The 21,247-nt window shown below is 38.3% G+C and overlaps 1 protein-coding gene across 1 annotated transcript in view; it reads right to left on the minus strand.

The window, feature by feature from the left end:
* Positions 1 to 21,247, minus strand: part of CNTNAP2 (contactin associated protein 2) — a 1,021,743-nt gene that overhangs the window by 105,980 nt on the left and 894,516 nt on the right. Inside the window, exon 16 of the mRNA XM_059493942.1 lies at positions 8,695 to 8,865. Coding sequence (XP_059349925.1) covers positions 8,695 to 8,865 — 171 coding nt within the window. The remainder of the gene's footprint in view (positions 1 to 8,694; positions 8,866 to 21,247) is intronic.

Raw genomic sequence — 21,247 nt, forward strand, 5'->3', positions numbered from 1 at the left:
TCTGCTGTGGACTGGCTAAGACTTGTAAAGACTTGTGAAGGTGTTTAGGTGCCTGGGTGGGAGCTACTGAAAAACTTTTGCATCACAGCAGGGTCTCATGATGATATGAATTTATTGATTTTTCTGCCTGGCTGTGTAAGTTTTGTCATTTGTAGTGCCTCTTTTATAAGCAAATTTTCATGGCTATTTATTTCTCTGTGGCTGTCCAGGGTCACCATCAGGGTAAGGACTCCGTTGCACTATGCACTTTACTACCACAATAAAAAAAGCCATCCAAAAATATGACTCAATTTTGTTTTTTAGTGTAGTAACTCTGTATATGAAAAGGGTGTGTGTGAGGGGGTGGACCCAGCTAACTGTGTCCCAGATAACTCAAACTTTTATCAAAAGTGTGAGTCAAAGATTTTCTACTCTGGAAAATATACTTGTAATAATTTATAGTTGCCAAAATCCAGGATAGATTTCCCAAGATGGAAGAAGATATCTTTGATGTTGTTTGCTTTTTATCCTGTAGAAGGAAGAAGTATCTACTAGAAATACAAACCACAAGTATCATGGAGTGGTACAAGAGAGGGAAAGAGAACTGATCTCTTGGAGGTAAAAATATCTTAGATTTCATGGTAGTTAGAGGTAGAAAACTTGATGCAGTACGTGAGTGAGGGAGCTGCCTGGTTTAGCCACCTTTTGCGAACTATTTTGCTGGATATGCATGAGGCTCAGGAAATGTAAAGCCAACAGGAGACCTGTTCCTGTTTCCTGCTGTAGCAGTGGAAAACATAAAATGGTGAGTGAGAGGATTTATGTATTTATAAAACATTTGTTTTTAAGATTTCATATGAGTAGAGAGCTGTCTGCAGTGCATGATTCGAGACAAAAAGCTCTTTTTTAAAAACAAAGTCAAGACATTTAGATCAAGAGGGTGTAAAACATCTAAATTATGCAAGATAGTGTTATGGCAGCCTTGTGATAGTAACTGCCTTCATGCTCTTAAAAAATAGATTACCATTTTATTAACTTTTTAACAAAATTTTACATTAAGTTTTTATTTCCTTTTAAAATGTAAGAAACTATATGTGTTCAAAGTTTCTAAACCAAAAGTTGGGAGCAGAAATATTCATTTTCCTTAGAACAACTGTAGCAAGGCAAGATAGAAAGGCAGAACCCAAATGGAACATGATTTAACAATGAATTAACTTCCATCATGATTTAAACTGATTTTTTTTAAAACTATCATTTAAACCATAATGAAATGCTGAGAAGTGTTAGGAAAATCTGTGGCCAGAACTCTCTATGAACATTTAGCATCTACCTACAAACACCTAGGGAGAAAATAATTGTATTTACTTGAATCAGTCTGTTGACATAATTTGAATTAATAATTTACATAAATATTTTAGGCACCATGGATACCACTGTATTATTATTAAAAACACTTCCACTTTTATTATAGCTAATCTTCTAGTCACAGAAAACCTTTTTCTACTTTAGAACTGAATTGCCTTGGTAAAACCAATAAAGACTAATTTAGGTTTTCAATGGGCCAGCAGAACAATTGCTAGCACTTTATCTAAAAAGTTCAACTTAAAGAAAAAAAGTAATTTTCAGAATGCCAAGATGCTCTTTATCCACTTAGAAGAATGATTCTCAAAAATATCTAAATAATTTAGGCCCATAAGACCCACTGGATTCAGGGCACAAAGTCTGAGGAAACAATGAAGGTTGGTTGGACCCTTTCAGATTTTCTCACTCACAGCATTTCAAGTTATGGCATGATGTTGGTGACTGGGATTAAAGGCAGGAGTGACAGTGACAGAAAAAGAGTCAGGTCTTTGTGTGCGTCCTCCCCCAGCCCTCCTTTCTGCTCTCTCTGTTGGGCAAGAGGTTTGTCCCAAGAGGAGAACACCAGGTGGAAATTGCAGGAGGAACTGTCTGGATGCTCTCACAACTGATGTATTCTGGAGATGGGGGAGCTGAGATGTTTGTGATGGGCTTTGGTTCATATCAGCCTACATAAGGGTATAAAATGATGAGAGTTTTTCAGAGTCTTTTTACTTCAAATTACAGGTAATTACAAAGAACATGTAAACTAATGGCATTGCTACGTCTTTAATTACTTACTGACAAGATTTTGCCCTGCAGTCAATCAAGGTAAGACTGCCCATAAAATCAGCAAGTGAAGTAGATATCATTGCCTAATGTAAGGCAGAAACAAACAATATGAAAGCATATAATGGGTTTACCATAGTCAACACAATAGATATCCCTGTTTGAATAAAAAAATCCTCTGATTTTTGGAAGAAGGGAATTGTTACAGATTTAGCATATTTGATTTTTTTTCCAAAAACAGCAGGGATAGAAGACAGAATTGCAGAGATTTTTGATGAGATGGGTGAAGTATAGGTCATGAGAAAATTAGAGGACCTCTAATTTGGTTTGGGTCAAGTCATATTTGGTATTATAATAAATACCTTTGCACAAGAAGTCAACATATGTCTATTTTTTCTTTTTTTTTTGTCCAGTAACACAAGGTTGGAGAGGTCAGAAAATAATACATAACAAACAGTGTCCTAGTGTAATCAGCCAAAAATTCCTAGGACAGATGCACAGCACAAGAATTAATGTCATTGTGGAGGCCACCGGTAAACCATTTTCAGAATTAATGTCCATAGTTTGGATTACCTGCATTTAAGAAAGAATTCAAGGTGCAGTGAGTAGGGAGAACCTTATTAACTTAAACAGAGAATGGAACAAGACAAAATATCTTATGAGAAGAGATTATGTGAGTTCTTCTTGCTCAACACAGCAATTAAAAGCTGAGAGAAGATATGATTGCACTGTAAGCATACAAGGGGAGAGTAAATGCTAGGAAGTGAAAACAATTAGTTCAGCCAAAGAACAATACTGAAACGAGAACGCATGGCTGTAAAGAAAAGATGAAAACCAAACTGTCAGGAATAAGATGACTTCCAAAAAACAAAGATGTGAGTCTGAAACAGTTGTCCAGCTGGCAAAGATTCAAACTATTTTCAATAGAGAGTTGCATAAATTTAGGGAGCTAGGCACAGGTTATGCATTTTGGTTGTCTGTGACTGAGGATTCTAAACTCAGGGACCCAGAAGGTTTCTTTCTGTCATATGCCTATAGCATCTGGCAATTTTGTGCAGCATACCAAACATTTACTTTCTGCATAAAAATGATTAGCACACCTGAGGAAGGTAACAAAGCCCCTGCATTGTCAGCATGTAACAGGAAGTAGACTGGAAATAAGGATGAAAACCTGAGATGAACTACTGAGTGGCAGTGCCAGCAATGGTTTGCCATGTGCTGCATGGTTTTAGTGCAAAGCAAAGTCAGGGACAACTATGCTCTTTGAATGTCAACCAGTCCCCACCTTGAACTTTGTGTGAGCTGTAACTGATTTATAAGACACTGCACATGAAATTACTTTAAAGTGGCATTTATGGCAATGAGAAAGGCATCCAATCACCCTTGAAAGAAGAGGGGTAATGCTGAGAGGATGCTGTGTATAGTGAAGGTCATGAATGCCATATTGACATTGAGGGACACCAAAGTAAAGCAACCTATAACTATAGCCTGCCAACATCCAAGCCAGTCGCAGAAGGTGGCCTTAATTTCCCCCCAGCCCTGTGACTAAGATTTTCCACTGGTCAGTTTTAGCCTGTTCCCCAGCTGGATTGTTTATTTGCTGCCTTTGGCTGGCTCCCACATGCCAGACTGGGCACCTCTCCCCATCTGCTAATTTGGAACAAAATAGAGGTGGAACTGCTCTTCTCAGATGAGTCATAAATTGGTTTGTTGGAATATCAGGCATTTCTGCACCACCTGCCTCATCTGAAACAGAATCTTGTCTTTCAAAGAATAGTGCTTGCAATTCTTCAGACCAGGATTTCTGTTTGTTTGTTTGTTTGAAACTTTCCTATTGTCCTGGAATAGAATGACAGCTTGCAAGTACCATTGTAAAAACGTTTGGGTCATAAATTTCCCAGAAGAAATGTAATATTTTTCCACTTAATTTAATAACTTCTTCTGGGCCTCTGGGATGAAGAGATTCCTCAGTGTCCTATGCATTCTGTGACATGTGGCTAATGCAACATGCTTTCCTAGGGGGGTGTTTTATAGAAAAGTCACCTTCTGCTAGGAAAACAAAATAACAACTCAATTAAAAGAAACAATGAAGGTCACACCAGTTTCCTTACTGAGGTGATAAACCAAGCAGTGGAAAACATAAGCTGCATTTATTTTAACATATGGGACTTTGAGCATCATGTGGAAAACTCATTGATGTGGTAGAATTGTGTTTTAGGATGCCTCTGGAGAAAGACGTGATGGAATTATTAAAATTTGCAAGAAAATATATTAATCAGTCATGTGCTAGAGCATTCAGCCTGGAGGAATGAACACTTTTTGGGCAGAACCAAACGGCCATGGGAATCATTGTCCCCAGTCTGTCACTGTCACTTGTCTGGTTTTGGAGGAGTTACTTATGTCTCAGCTAAGTAGTGTAGAAACAGCTGAGCCCCAGGAGCAGCACAGGACCCTCCATGTGCAGATGTCAGGTATCAGAGTGCCCTGAGCATCCCCTGCCCACGGAGCAAGTACACCCACCCTGCAGCCATGCCACTGCTCTCATTAGCAAACCTCTCCTCACGATCCCTTTCACAGCTGCCAAGGTCAGTGATCGCTCCTTGGGGAGACTTTCAGGGCACTTTTAGGGGCTATCAGCCAAGTGACATCCCTGAATGCAGTGGGTATAAATGTTCCCAGCTTTTTACAAAAATTAATAAGAAAGATGTTTCCTCTCTTCCATGTTAATGCCAGGACCAAACACAAGCTGACCTTTACCTCTAAGCCTCATTTTTTTTTTCAATTGCAAAAGTGACTTGCTGTTTACTTCAGAATAGTAACAGTGACACAAAATTTGTGTCTGTGGATTTCTTGGAGGTGCTGGGATGAGAGGAGCTACAGAAGTGAGCAGAATATCTCTTTCATTAGAATTATATGACAGTGTCATTGAGAGAGTTTTCTGGAAACAGTGATGGTAGGTGCTTCTTCCTAAATTACCAGAAATACATGCCCTTCAAAATTTGCTTTCAGGAGCAAATCTTTTCTAAAACTTGAGATATCACTCAAACAGAAAATTCAAATCTGATTTATTTGACAAGCATCTCAGGTATTAAGTAGCTACATTTTCATAATCATAACTCTAAAATCTTCAGTCTATATTTCATAAATGTACAAAATATATAGAAAAAAAAGAAAAAAAGAAAACTCATTCTAAAAGAGAATGTATCCTCTCTTTCTCACTCTAAAACCCAGTTTTAATTTTAAAATAATCTGGAAATTTTGACCAGAGATGGAAACCCCCCCTTACAGAAAACTTATTCAACTACCACTTTTCTAAGCAATCCTAGCCGTTGCCAGATGACCAGCCAGCTATGGAAACAATGGGGTTCTGTAGATTTATTGATGTATATAAAAATTGAGGCTTCAGGTAATTCTACATCTCTGTCAACTGTTCCATGCATGGTGACAACAACAAGCCTGCCAGAGGAGTTGCTTGATAAATGGAATAGCTAAAGTCTTCAGCCACATTCATAGTAGCATTTTATCCCTGTTTTTTTATTGACACCATTCCTTGTCAGCTGTTTGCAAAAGCTATTTCTGAAATAAAAAAAAAAAAAAAAAACAACAAAAAACCATGGTCTTCCCTTCCTTCCTCTCTCTCCCCTCCTCAGAGATGGCAATCTGAGGTTTTGCTGAAGGCATGTGAAGTTACTCTTCAAGATACTGCAAATGTCACCTCCTTTTCATATGAGTCAGGAGAGTTAGAAAATCTGCACAATTATTAGACCCTAAGACAATATAAGACTCTAGAATTATTAGACTCAAAGACAGAATGCAGTAAAATTATTTAATGAGTGTTCCTGGTAACCACTTTTGTGCTCAGAATAAAACATGCAAACTCCTTTCCAAAGACTTGAAGCTAAGAATTTTAATAGACCGAATGATTTGTTTCCCTAATGCATTCACCGAGTGCAGCAAGCTGATTAAAATACTGGGTACTGGAGAACCTTTCTGTTTCTGGTCTATAGAGCTCAGTTTATGCATCATTAACCATGTATTACAGGTACACACAGCTATTTTACACATAACGGAAAAAGAAAATAGAATTTGTACATGCAGGATGCTCATTTTAACATTTTCCTTTTGGAATGGTAAAAGGTAAAGAAATTGAGAACAGGCTTTTTAGGAAGTCATCCTTCTCCAGTGAGAACTGTACCTGTATGAGAAGGCAATGAACAGACAAAAGCAATCCACTGGGTGAATCAAAACAGCTTTCAGTAAATATGTGGTCATGGTTTTTATGTAAAAAGCCTTTAATACAAAATAGCTGTTCTATTAGAGAATGTGATAGGTAGCTAAAAAGCAGCTTGCCAAAGGAAAGCTTCTTCAGAGTTTGGGGATAATTCTGTAATTACCTTACTGACATAAATTTATGTCCCTATTTAGGAACAAATTCACATATAAATTTTACAGGACTTCTATAAAAAGGAAACAGACTTAAGAAGCAGCAGAGTTCACTATAGAGCCATGTAAGGTACTTCTGAAATTCTGAAAATTTACTCTTCATTTAAATGAATTACAGAAAACCGTAAGTGCAGACTGGAGCAAAAAAACCCTCAAAAATATATAAAACAAACATTCATTAATAAATGTGTAATTCAGAAGAGAGGGTGAGTTTCTCTTTATTACTGAACCCACTTTTTCATTTGTGACCTGTAGAACACTTAAGTCACAGGAAGGCCTTTTCCTGAGGATCTGAAAATTTCAAGCAATAGTTTCCAGAGAAAAAGGGTAGAGTGAATGCAACTATATCAAATGAATTGCTTTGTGCTTTTTAGCAAATATAGTCTACATAGTTCTTACAATAGTTTTTCATCTTTTCTTACAGATGATATTTCAAATTCTTCCATCAAGAATTTATAATCTGAAGTTTCGATTCAGGGACATGAGGCAGGGTCAAATTTATGCATGTGCCAGGTCTCAGCAAAGTCAGTGGATCTCAAGCATAGGTTTAATAAGGTTTAAAATTAAAGTCCTGTATAATGATACTCTGAGCACACTGCCACTGGTACATCTATTCAGCCAGCCACTGCAGCATGATTATTATTAACCCTGAGCTGAGCTCAAAAGAATATTAGTTGCTGTCAAGTCACCTTTCCACACTGATAATGTCACTTTTTAGCTAAGTGACCAACAGCATGGTTGGTCTGATTGCAGTGGCTGAGGACACCTTCCATGAAGTAGAAGAGCAAGGAGTTCTGAAGATGCCCACCTCAGCTGACTGTAAGTACTACTTAGATTCAAAGGGAAATTAAAAATAGCTGCCACTTTATTATTAAAAGGCTTTGCCCCTTGGTAAAGCAAATAAGACTATTCCCTGTGACTCAATAGGAGCAATTTTGATTCACTGAAGCTGCAGATTAGAGAAATTGGATTAAGCAATGTGAACTAAATTTGTAGAAATTTAGTTGTAGAATGAAAGAGAAAAAAGCCACCCAAATGGAACTTGGCATTTTATTCTTACCTGCAGGGAAAAATTTAGATGCATTTTAAAGGAGCCTCTTAGTGGTTTCTAAATTCCTACATTCTTATTTGTGCGTTTAAACTTTGTAAAGCATTGAAAATGGCTCTTTGCTTTCAAATTGTATGTGTAAATCGCATTGAATCTGCATAAAATACAGATTATTTAGGGTCCACAAGCCAACTGCTTCTCTTTCAGCATTAATGACGCACTGACTTTTGTGCATCAACATCTAGATCGGGGTCCTTGGCATCCATGGGCAGTGAAAGGAAGCACACATGCTTTTCCCAGTGCCCCAGTGCTGGAGTGCAGGGAGGCTGTGATGTGCTGCTAGAGGCTGCAATAACAACCACACACAGCACAGAGGGCCTCTCCCTGCTCCTGTTTATGGCAGGGTCAGGGGAGAACAAAGGAGACATAAAACATGTTTCCCCCTAATTCAACTGCTTCAACTCCGCTAAGGAGAATTCAGGCACGGCTGAGGATTTCAGCACCTGCCTTGGAAAGTTTGCCCCTGGGCTATTAAAAATGGTTTGAATAATAAAATTGACTTGCCTCTTGGTGTCATTATACCCTCTTTTTCAGATCAGTGATTTTATTAACAGATAATGCTGACAGAGATTTATTTTATGAGATATTTTATGGCTTTTAAATATCATATGCAAGTTTTCAGCTCTTTGGCTCCTTGCAATGTTGATTAGGATGGTGCCTCTTTTTTCCTTCTTTCCCCGGTTTCCAAAGCAACCATGAAATAAAATAGAAAAGCACACAGAGACGGAGACATAAATTTTGAAGAAATAATTCTGACATGCAATTTTGAAAGCCCTTTTCAGGTCAGTGTCATTTTTGTAATTGATGTTACCAGTTTTATTTGTCTTCGTATTTTCCCCTCAATAAACAATTCAAATATACTTCAAGCACTCCTTTCACAAAAGGCAACTTGAAAACATGTCAAGCAGCTTGATTTGGAAGCTTTTCCAGGATTTAGACAGCTTGCACATTTTACTAAATGGTGCACATTTTAAAAAAGCTACTATTCAACGTAATACTTCAACTGCCAAGAGTAGTAATAGGAAGCCTATACTTACATTTCAGCTCCAGTTTGATGAAGTCAGTGTTCCCCAGATTCTCAAGAAACACCCCATCTGAGGCTGATGTTTTGAAGTAGAAAGAGATGTCTGCACTGGTTTCCCCTTGGAAGGTGGAGAAGTGGAGGTAAGATGATGAAGTAACGAAAGAAGCTGCGTTCCAATAATTCCCTGCAGAGGACAGACAGGAAAGACATGTTTCAGTGCTCCCTTGAAGCTGTTGGAAAAGTTGGAGATTTTAAGGTTCATCTATGCTACAGTACTGTTTGTGCTGAAGAAAGAACCCCAAGCACCTTGATTCTTGCTCCCTCTGTTTTGTTTTTCTGAGCATGATGTGTCAGGTTTCAGAAGACAGAGCATGTTAACGGTAAATTTATTTTCAAGCTCTTAATTTATCATATCTACTCATACTCAAACGTTATTTTGTATTTATTATAGTAAGACTATCACGGGAGATCAGACAGAGGGGCAAAACACTAATTTGGTGTCTGCCTCACCTACACACCTACACCCCCTCCTGAAAGTGTAGCCATGTCTATCAGAAATCAATTAATTTAAATCACAGGAAAAATCCAGTAAATGAAGCTAATCAATACAGACACAATTAACATATGCACCTAATAGTCCCCTAGTGCATTCCCACTGGAGAAATACAATAATTAATGACATCCAAGAACTATTACTGTACTTTAGCTAGAAGGACAGTCAAATTCAGTGCAAGGTAGCATTACAGTGCAAAAAACAAGTCATAAGATATAAGAGCAGGTAAGATTCTCTTAATCAGAAGATCATAAGATTCATAAGAGAAGGCTTTGGGGTGACCTAATTGCTGCCCTTCAATACCTGAAGGGAGGCAAAAGAAAGATGGAGAGGGACTTATTACAAGGGCATGCAGTAACAGGGCAAGAGGGAATGGCTTCAAACTGATAGCCAGTAGGTTTAGATTAGATATTAGAAAGAAATGGTGGTGAGGCACTGGAACAGGTTATCCGGTGAAGCTGCGGGTGCCCCATCCCTGGAAGTGTTAAACAGGATTCTGAGCAACTGGTCTAGTGGAAGGTATCCCTGTCCACTGCAGGGATGTTGGAACTAGACAATCTTTAAGGCCTCTTCCAACCCTGGCCATGTTATAATGATTCTATGATGATGATATAGGTGATAGAGTTAGCCAATGAGAGACTGAAACAACTCATTCTAGTTCCATCAGAATGCTTATGTATCCAGCTTCAGAAATGTATTAGAATATAAATCATGATCTCATCATAGCTGAATCCTTAGTATTCCAGCCAATAAACACAATACTGCTACTTTCCATTCCAGTCCAAAGTCCCAGATATTGGTTTTCCATTGTTTGATTACTGAAGTAGGTGATAATGCTGTTATTTGTCTGGTTAGCACTGGATGACTATGAATGAGGGTGGTTGAAGCTTCAGAAGATCAGCTGTGATGATATATTGCACTACTGACCCACATTCATTTCAGAAGTTTTATTATTTGAGTAATTATTAGTCTCTATTCAATTTTAAATTGAACAGCTGAATTAGCAGATGTTTTCAGATAAATAAAAGCATACTATTGCTTTCCATAGTACTATTCCATACCCTCCATTATAATTCTGCCTCTCTCAAGGATTTAGGGTATTTGGAAAAAAAGCCATTTTCCATTTAGTTCAATGCATCCCAGGAGGAAAGTTGCAATTGAGATTTTGTATGTGTATATGTGTAAACACACATTTGAGCAGTGAAAATGGGAAGAAATAGGCATTCATGAAAGAGGTGTGGGTTTGTGAATTAACCAGTTAGGCTAGATCAGCTAGTTTTCAACATGTATTACTATTTACCCTCCTTATACAAATGAGTAATTTCCAGATTGAATGCTGATAATGATTTCTATAGAAATGTCAATAATCTTCATATCATAAACCTGCATGGGCAAGAAATATCTGCTCATAATTTGCAAGGTTGCTCTCTGAAAGTATGCCTAGTGCCAAAGCAGCACAGATAAAAAAGGTCTTGTATTTTATTTTCATTCGTGGTCTCAGGTCTCTTTCTCTCTCACTTTTCAAAGTGCTCTCTCAATATTAGGGTTGCTTATGGTCTAGATGCGTGAGTGCTTTGTCAATAATCTGTGAATACAGGGTCCAGATGGAGTTTGTATATGCTCTTCCATTTGCAGATGTACCTGGACATCTCTATTTTATTTTCCTGGGACCTACAGATATGCTAGCTGCTGGCAGACCCTCAAAAGAGATTTTACTTTACTGAATAAACTCACATGAAATAAGTGGGACTCAGACAAAAAGCCAGGAATATATTAATACAATCTCTGTTCAGGAGCTAATTTAGCTGCCCTGAATAACCTTGTAGAAATGCTTGAATGTCTTTGTAACTTAAATAAGTATTTTAGATTCCCTAGTTTTACATTCCTTGAATATTACCAAACTTCTTAGCCTAAAATATGAAGAACACACGACAAGTAAAATTGCTGTGAATGTGAGAGCTATAAAATTCAAGTACTACTGGAGATAAATCTCTCTTCAGTGAGAAAGGTGTCCCAGCCACCTCACTTCACCAAAAGAGACCAATACAGTGTATTATTATAATAAATATTTCAGTAAAGTAAATAAGAGTAGGACCAGCTACTCTAATAGCTGATATGAAACAGCTATATATTTTGCAGTATTGTATTTACAGATTTCTAATTATCTTGCAAACTTGAAACTATTAAATGCAATTTGACATAGATTAGTCTGCAATGCTGGGACACTGAGGGTTAAATCCTTATCTATGAGAGTGCATAACCCAGGTGCTGGTTTGCCTTTACAGGGCAGTACTTTTCAGTTGTATGTGACCAGTTGGACATTTCAGAATTTTTAGGATTGGTATTGTTTGTGGATTTATCCAGCAGGGTCCAGCCCTATGGCAAAGACTTCACACCTTTACCACAGCACACTTGCAAGAGGACTGCTGCTTCTGAGTGCCACTGCAGGGCCAGAGAGGCAGGTGGGTTTGGATGGAGCCTTCATCACCCTCTTATTGAAACAAAAGGAGTCAATTCTTATTTAGAGTTACATTCAGCCTGCTGAAGAGCTCCATCGCTAAGGATTTTACATTTAATTCAAAATGCTGTGATTTGACTTTGCAGAAAACCTTGTCTGCAGATGTTATTGGTGAGAGGATAAGTACAAACAATGCAGACAGAATTGGAGAATCTGCACCTTGAGAGAGATATCTTCAAAGACTATTCATGACAAATTCCTATGAAGAGAAAATAATATTTTTGCACTCTAGTATACATTCATTTTAAATCAGTTGAAGGGGAAAAAGTCTTTTTATTAAGAGTACAATATAAATATTTTGCCAAATGTAAATAATGATTTTTATCATAAAATGATATCTTTTGATAAGAAATGGGCTCCCTAAGGAAATACTGTATAAAAATCCACTTTACACACATTTATTACAGTTTTTTGCTAGGAACTTTTATCAGTCACTATGCCTCAAAATTTCTTTGGTACATTGTCACAATTCTTTCCTCAAGTGATTTGAACATATTGATCCTACAGACATTTTTCTCCCACTTTAGGCTGACGAGCTGTAGATGGAGAAAACTGGGACTGGAACTTAAACCAGAGTAGAGGTATGGCAGCAGGAATATCAGACAGAATGTGGGAAAGGGAGTTTATTTAGAACGAAAACTATAAATTATAAGTTTTTAATTTATAAAAACACCACAGTCTAAAGATGATTTTTATTGCATTATCTGAAATATGAGATTATAATTCTACTTTATTCTTTGAAACCTCAACTATAATTTTGTAATGAAGATCACAGCTCTGTTGGGAAGTTCTGTTGGTTTAAACTCACTTGGTGTTTAAATTTGATTTAAACCAATTAAACAGGTACAGAGGATGCTGCTGTCATGGCAACAGAAATGCAAATCAATCAAGACACCAGACAAGCCTTTTCAGTTGTTTGCAACTCAAGATAAATGTGGAGATCCCGAAGGCATGGCTGTGTTTTTCATAAAATTGCACGTTTCCTGGTGATGGCAGCAAGCCTTGGGACACAGGACATGCAGAGGCAGGAAAGGGAATTGCTGACCAGAGTGCCATGGATGTTTGCCTGGATCCAGGCAGGAATCAGTCATAGTTGAGACAGAGGTGCTTCAATGCACCAAGTAACTCTATTTGATTCTGTTTCAATTTGTGCCAAGGTTGCTCACAGCTCTGCCTCTGCAGTGAAAATTAAAACCCAACTCGTTAAGCTCCTGAAAAACACTCTTACTGCTTTCTCATTAGTTTTCCTAACCCTGAGTTATGGTGTTCTTTGTAATTTGTATGATACAAAAGTGTCACTTCCACTGCTCCAAACAGACTCAGTCTCGGACAGGTGGCTGCGCTATAATTGCAAAGGTATAATTTTTACAAGAACGGTGATAGTCTGTAGCCACAAGAAACCAGCCCTACTACAAAAGTTAATGAGAAGGGACATCTTAAATCTCAGATAAAAAGCTGAACTAAGACTTGAAGATTTTTCCCATGAAGTCCCGCCTCAGTGAGAAGGAAGGAGACCCATAAAACTGACAGGGGCAAACACACTTTGTCCTGAGTTATGCAACATGAACAGGCATCTTTAAATGTGTGGCAGCTCTGTAACTTGAAAACATAGAGTCACTGGCCTTATAGTAATCAGCCTTTCAGCTTCTTCCTTGCAATATTTTTGTTCAGAGCTCCCTTGCTGGCTCCCATCGATATCTTCTTTCTTAGCATGATTGAAATTCATGCTTTAACACCATCAATTTCACTTTTACATTTAAACCCCATTGAAGTGGATAATGGCAATACCAGAACTGTAAAAGACATCAGTGCTTTTAGCCCTGCCAGGCAATCGCACTAGAGAACGAATGCTGCAGTGTCAGGCAGCTCTTATGTATTACAATAGACCAAAAACCTCCAGGGCCCTCATCTGCAGCAAAACAGATTTTCTATCAAAACCATTATGTGAATAAAATGTAAGAATAGTCTTCTATTTCAGAGGAGATGGATGTGTGAATGGAAAACTGTTCTGTGGCACAAAGTAATGGATTGAGATTATCCATACAATTATGCTCAACAAATCAAGTTGGTGGGGTTTTTTTCCTTTCTTCTTTTTCCATTCTGAGATAGGAATTTATGCATGCACACAGAGCAGTTTGGGTATCAGTACAGCAACAATCACACCTTAGACTCAAGTCTTCAGATCCATTTCAGAGTGGAACTGGCTGTAATGAAAACCAAATTTGCTGTTGGACTTTCTATTTGAAAAGTCAAAGAAAATTGGCAGTGTTTCTTGCACTGAGTTCTACTTTATTGTGAAAGATGTAACCATGACCTCAGGTACTTTTCTGTCATCAGTGCTAATCTTAGGGATCGAGCTGAGATCACAGCTTCGGTCTGAGCTGGAGTCAGGGGGTGCTGGGGGAGAGGAGAGCAAGGATGGCAAGTTGTTGGCATTCTCTCCTTTGCTGGGAGGACTACAATGCCAGTGGCTTCTTCCTGACTGAAATATCTGCTTGGTGTCATTTTTCATTGTGCCGACATGCTTTTAAACCTTTGTTTTTCTCTGGTCTGCAACTCCATGCCACATCTACTACATTTTACTCTACTACATTTACTATATTTAATGCACATATAATTTACTACATATGGTAAGTTTTGCATTTCTTTGATTTCTTTGGTATCCCTAGAATCAGTTTTGACCAGCTCCAGTCCTGAATTTATTTGCTTGTTGGTGAGTTGTTTAGAGCCTTGGGGTCCCCTGTATCAGTCAGTGCCCTGTGCCTGTATCCCTCTGCCCAGAATCCCACATTCCCAGTTTTCAGGACTGCTCAATATATTTCAGTTGTGCATTTCTCTGCCCACTGCCATTATCCTTATTGGTCCTGCACCTGGGCCACAACAACCCCGCGCAGGGCTGAAGGCTGGGGGAGTGCAGCTGGGAAGGGATGGGGGGCTGACAGCCAGATGGATGCACGAGCCAGCAGTGTGCCTAGGTGACCAAGGGCATCTTGGCTTGTATCAAGAGTAGTGTGGCCAGTAGGTGTGGGAAAGAGATTGTTTTGCTCATCACTGGTGAGGTTGCACCTCGAGCACTGTGTCCAGCTCTGTGTCACTCGCTTCAAAAAGGACATTGAGGTGCTGGAGTGTGTCCAAAGAGGGCCATGAAGGTGGGAAAGGATCTAGGAAACATGTCTTATTTAGAGCAGCTGCAGGAAGTGGGGTTGTTTAGCCTGGAGAAAAGGAGGCTCAGGACGGACTGCCTGAGGGGAGCTGTAGTGGAGTAGGGGTCAGTGTCTTCTGGCACATTTTAGGTAAAAGAGTGAGAGGAAATGGCACTAAGTTTTGCCAGGGGAGATTAAGATCGGCTCTTAAAAAAGGTGTCTGCATGAGGCACTTGGGGATATGATTTAGGTGATTTAAGCAATGATGGTGGTGCTGGGCTGACAGCTGGACTAGATGGTCTTGAAGACCTCTTCCAACCTTGATGATTCTGTGGTTATGTTAGTCATCAATATCTCATTCTGCAAAAATAACTAGTTTTTTACTATTATCTATATAAAATGGGGTACCATAAGAAGATAAACAAAGGTAATACAAACTAGGTATAATACTCCTGCCATTAAGGGAAAAAAAAAAAGAAAAGTTGTTTCATCTAAACAAAGTTTGAGGCAGTGCTCAAAATAGTCCAAGCCCGGCAAGTCTGTGGCTTTGAATTCTTCCTACCATACCCAAAGTCGAACTAGAGATAGCAATAATGTATTTCTTGGGCTGTGGGTTAACACTTTATCAACATCACAGCAGAATTTTGCTTGAAAAGAAGCATGTAAATTGCTACTTAATTTAAAATTAAGATGGTAGTGTCCTGATTTACTCAATCCAAACCTGAATCAAGAAAAATAAACCAGAAGGAGCTGCTACACATGATGTTGCCTTAATAGCAGAAAAGTCTTTTGACAACACACAGGAAAAATAATCCCCAAGCCAACAGATGGAGAGTGTATTAGCACTGTATAACAGGAAACTGGCTTACCCCCTTTCAGGCTAAATAAAAATATAGGTTAGATTTCAATTTCCAAGCTAAAACTAGCTGTGTATCTTTCAACAAAGTAACAAATGGCTGGAAGTCCAGAACAAAACCTGCTGAGAATATCAATACATATAGAGATGAGTTCAGAGTTAACAAAACAGAAAACTTAGCACTACAGTGGTTACTGTCATGTTGAATACAGTTCAGATTTTAAAAGATAAGTTATAGGTTGAAGAATTTTTTTTTTTTACATAGACCTTTTTATACCTTCACATTTTTTTGCATTGACCATCTAGTCCAAATGCCTGACTATTTTAGCGCTCACCAAAAGTTAAATTATGGCTTTAGAATGTTGTCCTTAAACACTCTCTTAAACACTGACAGGCACAGAGCATCAACCACCTCTCCAGAAAGCCAGTTCCAGGGCTTGGTCACCTTCCCAGTAAAAAAATGTCCCCATATCAAGCATGAACCTTTCCTGATGGGTGCAGCTTTTAGCCATTCCCATGTGTCCTGGCACAGGGTACCAGGGAGAAGAGCTCAGCACCTCCTTCTTCTGACTCCTGTTTAGTCTTCTGTGAGCCAGCATTCCCAAAACCCACTCTGCAGGGCTGCTCTCCAGACACTTCTCTCCCAGGTTTGTGCCTGACATAGCTCCATAGGGCAGAATCTGGCATTTAGACTTATTAAATCTCATCCCATTAATCAAAGCCTAATGATCCATTCTCTCAGATTCCTCTGCAAGGGTTCTTGTCCCTCAAGAGAGTTAACAGCACCTCCCAGTTTGGTTTAATCAGCAAACTTGCTGATGGTGCATTCAACTACTGCATCCAGATTGTTAATAAATACATAACCCCTTCAATTTCTATACTACACCTGAAACTCAGAGTAATTCCCCCAGGCTTCTCTTCTGGAAGTTCATTGCATGCACCTTCTCTGAAAGTGAGATCCTGAAAAGGTTAACTGTCTACTCATTTGGGTGGTGACCTTCCACTGATGCCCTTGCCTCCTCCAGTTGTTGTTTGGTCTTCACTTACAGACCTTTGCCACCTCTCCTTCTGCATGTCTGCCACTGCTGGGACAATTGTTGACCTCATTACAGAACTTATCATCTTTTCACGTGGGCCCAAGGTCTAAAGCCCCAAACTCCCTTATGCATAACAAGATACTGAGGAGAAAGTGTATATATTAGTTCTTTAGAAATTAAAGGGTTCCTTCCCTATTTGAGATCAAGTTGAGTTCTCTGGTCAGCAACGAAGGACATAACTTATATTAACATTGTAGTAAGATGGATAGCAGTTTATCAGCTGTCATTATAAATTATCTGTTTTCATAAAGATTCTCAAGCGACATAACAGTTACAAGACACTGATCAATGGGTATAAACACAGATGATAAAGTTTGCTTTACTCTGCCAGTCACTATATTTGCTGAGTGAGGGAAAAATGCAATCACATTTATCAGTGAAATGTTGGAGTCAATAAAACAGATTCAGTGATGCAGAAATGTTTCCAGCACCTGCTGTGTTTCCTGCAATCATCTTTGGAAGATCATTTTTCAAAACTCTTGCCTCCTGGTCACAAATCCTAATCACGATACATACCCTGTCACTGCTGGCATCATTACTTTCATCCATCTAAAGAATGAAAGGTCTTGATCTGGCCTGGTTTACAACCTGGAGCTCTGTAATGTGCTGATAGAGCTTTAATGATGCATGTAAACTGGTGTCCTTTCAGGGGAATTTTTTTTAACAATAACTGACCTGTAAACACGAGCTTGATCACCACTGTGCCACAGTCAAGGCAGTGTGTAGGAACCCTGCCATGGTGCCAGAATGGTAAACATTAAATACAGGAGACTGCTGCTGTCCACAAACCTTGTTAGTGTGAGAATCTGATTCTCTGTTGTGCCCTAGATATTGGTGGGTGTTTAGCTGTGCAAAACAATTGTGAAGCTTTCCATCCCCACTTGGTAATGCTGCCTAATCACCATATGCTCAGCACATATCTGTGCAGGATGGAAGGCAAAGGCACAAAGACAATAATGTAAAAAAAAAGAATTTTCTTAAGAATTCAGTTCCCCTGTGGTACTAAATCTGTTCCCAGTGCTGCAGAGGTGAACTGCAGGAAATGGTAGCTCTCTGCTCTCCAGATCCTTGGCAAGGTGTGTGAACAATGAGATGCAGCTCTAGCTGTCAGAGCCATTGCATTGGCCAACACCATGTGAATGACATGATCCAATATCCATTTCTTCTGCCATTCCCATTTACTCTTTCTGCCATGATATTTTAAAAGAAGAATGTGCTGGGTAATCTTCATACAGTTCTTCTCCTCTATATTTTCTCATTTTCTCTGCTTAGAGTGACATTTTTTCCCTACTTGTGGCTTTAAAACCGCCTGTTTGGCTATGGATCTGGACTCAGTGTCCTGGCTCTTTGCTCATGTAATTTTTTCTTGTAGACCAGCTGCACTTTCACATTGGAAAATGTTTTCCAGAATTAAAAAGTAAGATGCAATTTATTCTTGATGTAGTACATTAACTATTCTTCATGCCATTGATTCCATTGTTATTGACAGAGATCATCAAATTATTTTGCTTGATCTTCTGTTACTCGATGGATTTCAGAGACTTCTGAACTAAAGCTGAGAATATTTAAGTCACAAGTTATGACTAGGTCCTTTGGTGATTTGTAGTCCTCTAACCTGATGAAACTTAGAGCTAAAATAATTTGCTTGAAGTAATCATTTAATTCAGCAGGTGCATTAGTGCAGTCATCCTGTTCTACTGCTTATTTGTAGAAATATACTTTTAATGACTCCTTTGTTCATGTCCCAGTTCCCAGTTATTAATAAGTAGTTCAGATACACATTAAACCTACAGTTGAGTAAAACTACCTTAATTCTTATGCTGCCACTCTAGTTCATGTCACTGTAACATTTTTCCAAGTTCAACTTTCCATATTTTTTTGCATGTAGATTTTATGGAGCGTAGCTATTTATACAAGCATGTGCAAAGAATTTGAATTATGGAGATGGACTTTGTGTTCTGAATTCAAATAGCTGAGAGCTTAACACCTCCATGGCCTCCCAGTCCCACATTACTCTAGGAACTGGGAAGAACCAATGGACTCCATGTTATGGCGCCATTCCACCCTAGATACTGGTGCCTTGGCTGGAACATCTGCTCTACTCTGTGCTGTGGCCCTGGAAATGCTGCTTGATATGCCTATGTTGATACAGAGCTTCCCCCTTCTGTCTTTGAAAAAAATGTCTTTGCAAAGTAATTTTACAGTTCATTTCTACATCATCTATGGCAGAGAAACTTTTCACATGACTGCATTTGAGCATTTATTCCATTCCCTGCCTGTTCCTTATCTTTAAAAGAACTCATTAAGACTATCACTATGTCCAAATATCTTCCTGTGATCTGGCTATGTCAGCAGTATTCTAAACCCAAGAACACGAAGAACGCCTACAAAATTTAAATTAAAAAATAAAAGTTTCTTAGTCTTAACATTGCCATTAGTGACACTTGTAATATTGCTATCAGAGAGCACACTTATATGGACAAAGGTGGGCTCCCTGTGGAAAGGTAAATTTACTGTAGGAACTGCAGCTCTCCCTCTTCTAACAGGCATTGTCTACTTACACTTCAAATTCCACACAGGTGATGCAAGCAAATTTATGTAATGTAATAGCAAATCTAAACCAGAACACTAATGAAAATATTTTAGACTAAATAAGTTTTCATATGGAGAGAGATCTTCTGTTGAACTCCTGTTGCAGCTTAGTGGTAACAGCCCTGAGACCAAGAATCTTAAATGCATATATATGTTATAATGCCTTTATATGAATTTAACAACTTTTAAACCAATCAGAGTTTACATATATGTAACAAAGACTTATACATTTTACATCCAATTAAAAATAACAGCTTTACCATAAAAAATTAAAAATTAAAAAATCTATCACAAATAACCCATGCTAAAGGTTTAACTTCCCCACAGAACTCCTTCCAACCTCAACTATTTTGTGAAAGTATGAATAATGTTTCTGGCTTGCATAAAAATGACAAGAAAAATCAATAAAAAATTGAAATGAAATTAGTATTTTGGAGGTGAAATGGTTTGTGGAAACAAAACTTAACTGTGCATCTACAGGAGATGTGATTCTGACCTCTTCCAAATCACTTAGACTGAGCTCTACTGTTCATGGCATTACACTCAATTTACACAAATCTGAGAATATTTACTCAGTGTTTACTTCCCAAATCTTTTCCATCTCAGTTAAAAGACTATGCAATGAAAGAAAAAAGGGTATGAAAAAGATGTCTCATAAAGAACCAAACTTTGTTCTTTCTTTTTATTTTTCTTTCTTGCTTGCTTGCCTGCCTGCCTTCCTGCCTTTTTTAGTCTTTCCCATCCCAAATGTCTCTCTACTAAACAGTCATCTAGAAATTTGGACTTGTAAAGAGTGTTTCAGCTGGCTTATAACAACAGAAGATTGCAGATAAAAACTGCCTTTAGACATTTTACAAAGCGCGGCCCTGAGTGGGAAAAACGCGAACATCTAAAACTAGACTTTCAGAGCACAAAAGGAACCCCTTGCAGTGAAGATTTTTATCTGAAATGAAAGGTGACTTGGGGTAAAGGCATTGTGCCATAATTTAGTCATTCTAAATTCAATTTCTTGGCTCTGACATTCTTAGCATACATGACCCTGGCCAAGTTGTTTATGGCTTATGCCTCCAGAGTCCAAGATCTCTGAGGTGAAGAAAATACCATTTCTCTTTTCTCCTTTATAAAATGTTTTTGAATCTTGATTTTGTAGGACTGTCAACATTTGCAGCTAATTGTGGTTACAATTTTGGGCTGCAAGAGGCAGCTTCTCTACTTGAAGAAGAGTACAAAACTTAGCTGGAATTTGAAGACACTCCTGTGATACAAGAGTCAACAATAATTTTCCACAAATTTGCTTCTTACTTTCCACATTATCCAAATGCATTGGTGTTGGATGAAGTCATTAAATGAATGTCAAAATATCTTGAAATTGGAGAACACAATGTGGCAACATTATTTATGGATAAAAATATATACATGCATAAATATTAGATCTAGCAACACTTAAAAAGCAAAGATGACAAAGATTTTACTATTTGTTTAAAAGCAAATATTTCTGCACAGTGTTTTGTAACCTTGCATGACTGTAATTATCTCACAATGACCAAGATACCCGTCATGGCACATTACTTATTATGACATTTTTTCCCAATATAAATATAAATGAATGTAATAAGGATTGTTAATGAATACTGGTGATTTTTACTCAGACTTTGCTTTGCTTAGACATGCAGCCCAAAGACGAAGACTCCTTAGCAACCCTTTTATAAGAAAACTAAATAAATATCAGACATGGCAGATCTAAACTTTTTGAAAGGGAGCATTACAGTCATGCTTACCATCACAGCTACAAGATCAGGCATTTGGT

The sequence above is a fragment of the Ammospiza nelsoni genome, chromosome 1 (genome assembly GCF_027579445.1).
Source record: "Ammospiza nelsoni isolate bAmmNel1 chromosome 1, bAmmNel1.pri, whole genome shotgun sequence".
NCBI classification, from domain to species: Eukaryota; Metazoa; Chordata; class Aves; order Passeriformes; family Passerellidae; genus Ammospiza; species Ammospiza nelsoni.